Source organism: Pinus tabuliformis, chromosome 3_1 (assembly GCF_031772625.1).
Source record: "Pinus tabuliformis cultivar Carrire ecotype Pingquan chromosome 3_1, CPIR1, whole genome shotgun sequence".
In the NCBI taxonomy this organism is placed as follows: domain Eukaryota; kingdom Viridiplantae; phylum Streptophyta; class Pinopsida; order Pinales; family Pinaceae; genus Pinus; species Pinus tabuliformis.
This window is the reverse complement of record NC_142301.1, coordinates 853,881,154-853,890,965: the sequence shown is the minus strand read 5'-3', so window position 1 is coordinate 853,890,965 and position 9,812 is coordinate 853,881,154. Positions and strand designations below refer to the sequence as shown.

At 32.0% G+C, this 9,812-nt stretch overlaps 1 protein-coding gene and 1 pseudogene across 1 annotated transcript; one reads left to right on the top strand and one right to left on the bottom strand.

The window, feature by feature from the left end:
- Positions 1 to 5,010: 5,010 nt before the first annotated feature.
- Positions 5,011 to 6,841, top strand: LOC149190240 (chalcone synthase-like). The gene is made up of 2 exons (XM_089412081.1): positions 5,011 to 5,422; positions 5,517 to 6,841. Exons 1-2 carry the CDS (start codon positions 5,230 to 5,232, stop codon positions 6,509 to 6,511), a joined length of 1,188 nt encoding a protein of 395 aa, XP_089268207.1. The 5' UTR covers positions 5,011 to 5,229; the 3' UTR covers positions 6,512 to 6,841.
- A 1,125-nt stretch (positions 6,842 to 7,966) lies between these two features.
- On the bottom strand, positions 7,967 to 9,597 carry LOC149190239 (UDP-glycosyltransferase 89B2 pseudogene; annotated as a pseudogene).
- Between the last annotated feature and the right edge of the window lie 215 nt (positions 9,598 to 9,812).

Below are 9,812 nucleotides of genomic sequence, written 5' to 3'. Positions count from 1 at the left end.
ACAACGACTGCAATAACGAAGATGTAGTAATTGCGTCTGATCTCATTGTTATTATCGTCAGATGAAAATGACAGGATGAACCTAAATGGTCTTCGGTGTACCCACCATTTTGGTGAAGCTGATACTGGTTTAGTTTCATGTATTAATGGGAATACTGGTTTAATTTCATGTATTAATGGGAATACTGGGAAACATAAGCGTTGTCCTCCTAGTTATCGACAGAGAATAAGGCGAGATTTCTGAACGCTCCCGTTCTTTTCCGATTTAAGACTCGACTTGTTTCTCCATTCAATCATAGGATGGGAATTTATGTTTGCTATCTGGTCTCCGTAGAAGGCCAACTTCAAGTTAAGGAAAATGATGGTTAATTTAAAACTTTCAAAGAGCTCCGTACATCATGCATTCATGCACTTGCTTTGAGAAATATTCATCGACTTCTCGCCTTCTGCACGCCCTTAGATGTCCACACAGCATGTTGTAGTTTCAACATCTCACAGGAATCTCTAGCATTGGAATCTAAAAGACAATTTAAATTCAATATTTGAGTTGGTCAATGAATAACTTCAATTTTGCATATATGTAACAGATAAAAAACACCCTTATGCGAGCTAATATGGAGTATGCCAATAAAAATTAAATTTATCCATCAATCTTTTTAAATGTTTTTTACTATTTAAAAAAAATTATTATATAAAATAAAGCATATATATATATATATGAATGAGAATGATTAACGTATAATATTATTTATTATAATATTTACATATAAGTGTTAACCATCTAACGGATGTAACAACCTGAAATGTATCTAGCTAGTTGAATTGCATTAAGTCTATATTTCAATTATAAAAAAACAAACAAAAATTATTCATTTCAATATTGTATATTAATTTTAAAATAGATACATTTAAATTATAAAAATTAAATTGAACATTAAATGTATTTAGCTAGTTAACATTAAATGTGTATATTTATATTAAATTTATATTTTAATCATTAGAAACAAAATAATAATAATTTTATTATCTAAAAGATACATTTTATTTTTTTAATAGTATTTAGGTATAAGGGGTGTTTACTTTGGAATAGAGTTTTAAATCTTTAATTTAATTATTAATAATTATTAATGGTGGGGATTTAACCTCTACAAAATATTCTAAAATATTTTTAATAGTAGTCACAAATCAAAGAATAGGATTTATTTTAAAAGTAGTTATGCCCTTTCTACCTTTTAATTAAATTGATTAACTAAAAAAATGCCATATAAACAAATCTCATATAAAATGACTTGTGGTTTTTTGTGCATGTGGCATTGATAAACTGGGTAACGAAGCGTGTTTATAGGTTAAGAACCTATAATAATGATATTAATAATATTAAAGTTACAATTTAGTTAAGTTTTGTGATTTTTTTTCTTTAAAACTTGTCAATGTGAGATGTATTGTAAAATAAGTATTTGATTTTTTATCATAGATATGTTCTTTTCGACATTGATTAACCATTTATTTTTATGGTTCTGATAGTCTTTTAATTTTAATTATAACTTAATTATTTTAAGTTTTGGTTTTAAATTTTGCTTAAAAGTAAGTTTAATAGTGATTTTACATTATAGTGTTTATTGTTAAAAAATATTCATAAGATGTGTGATTATATATATATATATAAAGAGGGGAAATATATAAAAATCTATTTTAATTTAGGATTACCATATATATATATATATCATTAAGAGGAAATAAGATAAAAAAATATTATATTTAGGATTATCAAATATCAAAATAGAAGCATTGATCATTTAAAATATATGAGTGAGTCTAATGATCAAGCACATTTGTTTCATGTGTTTCTTTTTAAAAGGTCACAAATTCAAATCATGTGTTTCCTTTTACAAGGTCACAAATTCAAATCGAGAGTCCTTTAGAATATGTATATTTATGTAAACTTTGATAGTGCGATAAATAAAGGGGTTTCATATACCAATTTGGTGTTTGACTTATTATTATCATCATTACTTAATTGAATAAAAATTAGAACTCACAAGCTATATAGGTTTAAATATGCAAAATTGCAATTCTAATTATCCTTAAAATATTGATATTTACATTGAAATAACACAAATATGTATAGATATTATATCTATTTTTTTTACATATTTATATAGCAATTTCTATGTTATGTGTAAATATCAAATCTCTCCTTTCTATTAATACAAATATATATTTACTTCTATTTATTTTTATATTTAATTAATATATAATATTGTTTTTATTATTTATGTAAATATTATTTTTCTTTAAACACATTTATGATGATGTAAGCATTACCTATTTGAAAACATTTCTATCATATTAAATTGTGTAAATACCTAGCTACTCCTATTTAATAAATTATTTGACAATTCAATAATAAAAAATATTAATATTTAAAAATACATCAACAATGATGATGTAAACATTACCTATTTGAAAACATCTCCATCATATTGAATTGTGTAAGTATCTAGATACTCATGTCTAATAAATTATTTGACAATTCAATAATAAAGAATATTGATATTTAAAAATAGATTAATAATTAGAATATGCCAAAATTCTTGTTTAAGTGTTATAAAATATTTTTCTTTTTAATGAGAAAATGCAATTTTAACCATTGATGGAATATAATCCAACAATCATAAATAACTTTTTTAACAATAAAATATTAAAATTTGATATTATAATTTAAGAATTAAAATTTGAATATCAATAAAAACAATAATAATTCATTTCAATTTTAACAATAAAAAAAATAAATAAAAAAAAGCATAACTTCAAAAATTAAAAATTACAATTTTAACTATGATTTTTTTAATATTATAAATCAAATTATAAATTAAAATTACATTTAAGTTAGAAGAACAGAATTATATTATATAATATTATATTTATGATGTCAATTTAATTTATTAACTATGGTATAAAAAAAATCGCACATTCCTAAATTTAACTACCAAAAATAGGTATTTAAAAACTGAAAAATTGGGTTAATCATCCTCTTTCTTTTCTCCTCCTTATTTGATTTAAGTTTTAACTAACCACAAAAATCACTTAAAATACTTATTTGATTTAACTTTTAACTAACCACAAAAATCACTTAAAATTTTTTTATCATTAGAAAATACACTTTTAATAATAATAATAATATGTTATTAATAATAAAATAATAAATTTATATAAAATTTTTATTTTATTAAATAAATATTAAATATTTTTATTGTAATAAATCTGATGAATATTAATCTTAATTTTATTGTAATAAACTATTGTGAGTTATAAAGCGAATAAATATTTAAATAAATAAAAATTGTACTTCACAGTTTAAAATTGTAATTTCAAGAATTACAATCTTAAGAATTAAAAACTATCATTATAATAATTTAGATAATTAATAATAATAAAATTGTAATTTTAAGAATTACAATCTTAAAAATTAAAAACTAAAATTTATGACTATAATAATTAGATGATTAATAATAATAATTTTATTATATTAAAAGATATAATTTTATAAAATACCAATAATTATTTTAATAAATACATTTTGTAAAAATTGAAATTGAATTTTATGTATATATATATATATATATATATATATATATTCAATTGAATTCAAATTTCTAATTGTAATTATTGTAATTTTATTGATTTATTTGTTAACTTTTTTAATGTGTATTTAGAGGGATTTACCATTAGGTTTGTGTTAGGAGCTTATTTATGTTTTTTCAAGTGAATGGAGAGTTTGAACCTCTAAATTCTTAATACATAACATTTCATTTGCATTTCCATTACTAACAAAACTTTCCTGAAAATTTTACAATTTCATTAAAAAAAAAATTTATTATTTCAATAAATAAAATTATACTTTTAAAATTAAAATTACAATTTTAGTTATTAAATAATTATAATTTTATTAATTTAAAATATATACATATTAAAAATTTACAATTTTAATACTTTAAAAATAATATTTTTATTATTATCTTAAATTTAAAAATTTAAAAATATCCTTCTCCCATCTTTAAAAAGCTCGAGTGTTATAAACATTCATAAACCTCGAACATATTTCTCCCATCTTTTAAAAGTTTCACTGTAATATTATAAACCTTCAATTAAACATTTAAAAAATCATAAACCTTAATCAGTAAATGCACTCTTAGTTGGTTAAAAATTATAAAATTCCATAATTTTATTATAAATGATTTACTAAATACACTTTTAAGTAATTTAAATCTGAAATTTAATTAAAATAATAATAAATTCCACTAATCACTCTTTAATCACTCTTGTTTATTAACATGGTTAACCTAACTTGTCATTTCTCACCCAATATATCAAACCCAACCTTACAAGGATATGCCACCCAATATGATGTTTCTCCACCAAACATCACCTAATTGATATTATTTTATATTTAATATAACTTAAGGTCAATGCCTTGATATTGTGTAAGCTTTATGAGTTTCTATTTGAGGTTCAAGCCACAGCCACCAGTGGTTGTATTTTACACACTCCACGCTTTCACTTTCATTTATTAACTGTGGATATTTTTTATTTTTTTTGTATAGCAAGAAATGTTTGATGTCAATCACTTTTCTCCTTCGGAATTTCATTGTTAAATAAAGTCTATCACAAGTCACTTTTGAAAAACGAGTTAAAAGACGTTACAGAAAAATCTGTCTAAGAACCAGAGGGAGGACGAACTCTGAGCGAACAAACTAACGTCATACACACGATCGCAATTCCATACAGGCTTGCGATTAATGCGTTGCCTTGTGTCAAGAATTGTAACCACGTTTTCATTATTCCTTTCATATGGTCCGCATGCAACGACGCGTCCATATTTATTCTCGAGGTACGTGCATTACCATCTAACCACTCGTCTCTTCGAACAACTACACAACAATAACTCTGTCCATTGCCCTGTCATTGCTCCCATGGTCCAAACAGGGCGGAGAATCCTTCCCTCGCAAGGGAGCTTGGGGACCACGTGCTTGCACGCTAACCTCTTCTCGTCCTACCTGCAGCAGAGCAGTAGCGGGAGCTCGCGCTATATAACCTACACTCCATCGCTTCATTCTTTCAAGGAAGCAAGCGTGCCTGCTGTATCTAGAGCTCTTCGTTACTTAAATAATATCTCAGCGAGCAAGCAGCAAGCTTGTCGTTACTTATTATAATATCACCCCGACCAAACATGCCTCAGAGTTTGGGTTTGGATTTAGAGGCATTCAGAAAGGCTCAGAGGGCAGATGGCCCGGCAACGATCCTTGCTATCGGCACGGCCACACCTCCTAATGCGGTTGATCAGAGCAGTTACCCGGATTACTACTTCAAAATCACCAACAGCGAGCATATGACGGAGCTCAAGCAGAAATTCAAGCGCATGTGTAAGAATTTATACATTTAATTTCATGTTTGCAATCATATGTGATAACAGAAAGGTAATGACATGTGATAACATTGATCTTGTGTGTGTTGCAGGCGACAAGTCGGGAATAAACAAGAGATATTTGTACTTGACGGAGGAGATACTCAAAGAGAATCCTAATGTGTGCGAGTACATGGCACCATCGTTGGACGCACGGCAGGATATGGTTGTGGTGGAGGTGCCCAGGCTTGGAAAAGAAGCGGCTGCCAAAGCCATCAAGGAATGGGGGCAGCCCAAGTCCAAGATTACCCATGTCATTTTCTGCACTACCAGTGGAGTCGACATGCCCGGAGCCGACTATCAGCTGACAAAGCTGCTTGGCCTCCGCCCCAGCGTTAAGAGAGTCATGATGTACCAACAGGGCTGCTTCGCCGGAGGCACCGTGCTCCGTGTTGCTAAAGACCTGGCAGAGAACAATCGAGGAGCTAGGGTTCTGGTCGTCTGCAGTGAAATCACGGCTGTCACCTTCCGTGGCCCCTCCGACACTCACCTCGATAGTATGGTCGGCCAAGCTCTCTTCGGCGACGGGGCCGCTGCCGTCATTGTGGGAGCCGATCCCATCCCTGAAGTGGAGAAGCCCTGTTTCGAGCTGCTGTGGACTGCACAGACCATTCTTCCCCACAGCGACGGAGCCATCGATGGGCACCTGAGAGAGGTCGGCCTCACCTTCCACCTTCTCAAAGACGTTCCAGGGCTCATCTCCAAGAACATAGAAAAGAGTTTGGTGGATGCATTCCAGCAGTTCGGAATCTCCGACTGGAACCAATTATTCTGGGTCGCCCATCCCGGAGGACCGGCCATTCTGGATCAGGTGGAAGCCAAACTGAATCTGGATCCCAAGAAGCTAAGGGCGACAAGGCAAGTGCTGAGCGAGTACGGGAACATGTCGAGCGCGTGCGTTCACTTCATCTTGGACGAGATGAGGAAGTCGTCTCGGCAGAATGGGTGTTCAACAACCGGAGAGGGACTGGATGTTGGAGTACTGTTTGGATTCGGGCCGGGCCTCACGGTTGAAACTGTGGTCCTCAAGAGCGTTCCGTTGCAGTGATTGAAGAAAGAGGGACGCCTAAATAAAAAGTGTTTTCCTGTCGAAGCAAAGATTGCTTATTTCAGTCGGTTGTAACGATTTCTTTATATGTGACAAATGTCATATGTGTGCATATCCAAAAAGGATATTGACATTCGATAAGTATCATGTGTTTGTATAACCAAAGAAGGATGTATTAGGTGGTAGGTGTATCCAAAGGATATCATTCCTTTATAGGTGATAAATATGTTATTTTAGATTTGGGGGTTTTATATATATGTAAGGAATTATTGTTTTTTCAAGTGTGAATTATTTGATTTTTCGAAATAAATCTATTGTATTATTTATTTATTTCACTTGCAATATCCCTCACATGTTTTATGGATTCATTTTTCATCGTTAAGAGTTTCTTTATCTAGTTTTATTCATTCGGTATACCGTAAATGTAAATGGTCATTGAAAATAAGAATTAATAAAAAAAATTGCATGCAAAAGTGGAAGATAACGCTAAATGATTGACATTATTTGAAATTGTAACAAAGATTGAATCTTGATCTTCTAAGATGTTTTTTAAGTTTCAATAAAAAATTACAAACAATATATTATAATAGATGAAGTAAAGATGTTTTTTAAGTTTCAATAAAAAATTACAAACAATATATTATAATAGATGAAGTAAATAAATAAAGATAACATCATGGAAAATATGATGGTTGTATTTCCACATTTAAAATTGCATGACAACTTTATAAATGATACTTTATACATAGATTGGACACTTGCATCTATATCCCATGAGTTAACTGTGAGCATTTTGTATATGGTGAGTTCTAGGAAGAGTAGTCCATTAAAATTGACCAATATAGACCAATCAATACTCAAAATACATAATACTCATAAGAAAAACATATATTCCTCTATTATGTATATTTATTTACTATGTGGTTTTGAGTGTCGTTGTTGGAAAATATAATCATTAAATTAAAAGATATATTCATCTATTATGTATATTTATTTACTATGTGGTTTTTGGAAAATATAATCATTAAAAATACTTCTTTATTTGGATTAAGTCAAATCCAACACCAATATTATATGAAAAAACCATGTATTAACTCAAAAAATGTTGTGGCCAAAATTGTTATGTTATTCTTCACACCTGCAATCTCCTTTGGCACTGGATACAATGCATGGTGGCTTTCAAGTGTAACACGAGCAGAATCGAAGTTTGAAAAAGAAACTCATGCAATCAACCCATTCAGAACCTTGGTAGTCGATATAGTGTTGTTTCATGATAAACATTGAGGAAAAAGAAGCATCAACATTCCACCATTTTCCTATGCAATGTGACCATGAGTGCTAAGAAATATTTAGTTGATCAATTGATGTTGCAGAACACCCTAGAAAATCCAATGTGTGAGTTTTGGAGATCAGATTCTATCCACAGATTCTATTAGTGGTAATTGCCAATGATATTCAAATACATGGGCATAGAGTCAGAGTTCCCAAATGTGAAGCAGTAAATTGTTCTGTTATTCTGCGCACCTGCAATATCCTTTGGCACTGGATACAGTGCCTGGTGGTTTTTGAGCCTGACACGAGCGGAACGATCAGTTTTTTAAGCTCACTCACCAGTCTTCCATGTTTTTGTAGGAGGATCCCCCTTCTTGCATTGTAGTTCTAGCCTCCCTGCTTAGCTCCTCTGCTCTTTTCATTTCTTCTCCTTCTCTTCTCAATAGTCGTTTAACTGCAATTCTCAAGTCATCTTTGTTGGGTACTGTGGTGGCGCCCTCACATAACCTGGCTCCAACCTTAAGATAATTGACCAATAACAGAGCATCTATGTATTGATCTGCAGTCATAGGCCATGTTATCAATGGGATTCCCAGTATGATGCTCTCCAAGGTAGAATTCCACCCGCAGTGGGTAAGAAAAACCCCAACAGAAGGGTGTGAGAGGATCAAGAGCTGTGGTGCCCAACCTTTAATTATCAGACCTCTTCCCCTCATTCTCTCTTCAAAACCTTGTGGAATAACACCATATTCATCATCATACATACCATTTGCAGGATCCTTGATGACCAATATGAAGGACAATCACTTCCCTCGAGCCCTAATGACCAATACAAAGGACTCTTCACTTTCCTCAAGCCCTGCTGCCATCTCCTGGATTTGTTTATTTGAAAGGAAAGCCTGACTGCCAAAGAAAATATAAATTATAGACTTCTCTTTCCAAGATTCAAGCCATTGAAGACATACCGAGTCATTGATTGAAGGGGGTTTCCCTCTTTCAATCATGCTTCTTCCCCACTTGGCCTCGAACACAGCAAGAGGAAGCAGAGGACCCACAAACCAAACAGGTCTACCTGAAACTCTTTGCACATGGTCTATGTAAATAGCTTCTAAATCATAGAAGGTGTTGATAATAGTACCCCAACTTTTTACATTCAAATTCATGGAGCATCTCATGAATTCAGAGACAGGATCGGACCTCTTATAGGCATGAGCAAGGCGCGAGATTTGATACCTTGGAAAACTAACAGGATGAGGAACTTTAGGAATATGGACTGTATCATCATCTGATGATACTTGTTCATGTGGCATGTATTTCCACAGAGAATAGATGATAGAAACAACAAAAGCACTAGATGGGTGATACACTATCCTGGGTATACCGAGCTTGGCAGCTGTGTTCTGAGTCCATCCGAGGAAGAAATCACTGATAATGCAAACAGGAGGGCCGAACTCATAATCTGAGCTCTTCTTTTGCTGTTGGAACCAGTCTTCTATTGGATGAGCAAGCTCCTTTAAGGAATCCATAAAGAGTGGTATGAGATGATAAGGAAGCTGCGCCACGTTTTCACATCCCGAAGGTAGCCCTTCAGTGGGAGGGAGGGGAATGATAAGAGATTGAATCTGGAGGCCCTGGGATGAAGCTCTCTGCAAAAGAGGACTCAAGAGGGATTGATTTCGAGGAGTTGTGAGGACCGTTATAGAGAGGCCATGGGATGCAAGGGTGTGGGTGAGGTCAAGCAAGGAAGTCATATGGCCCTGTGCTGGGAATGGGAATACAAGAATGTGAGGCCTTTTCTCCATGTTCTCTGCCATTGCAGTCTTGTCAAGTTCGTTTTAAGATTTGGGCTCCATTTTGGGTTTCAGAGTAGTTATAGTCGATGGAAAACCAGAGGAGAAGGTGAGCCTCTCACTCAGTGAAAAAGTAATCAATTGAGCTTGCTCAATTAGTAATGAAAATAGTATTAATAGGTTTTGTGATTAAGAATATCATATTAAAAGTAGGATAGCCAAGAATCTGGGCAAAATCA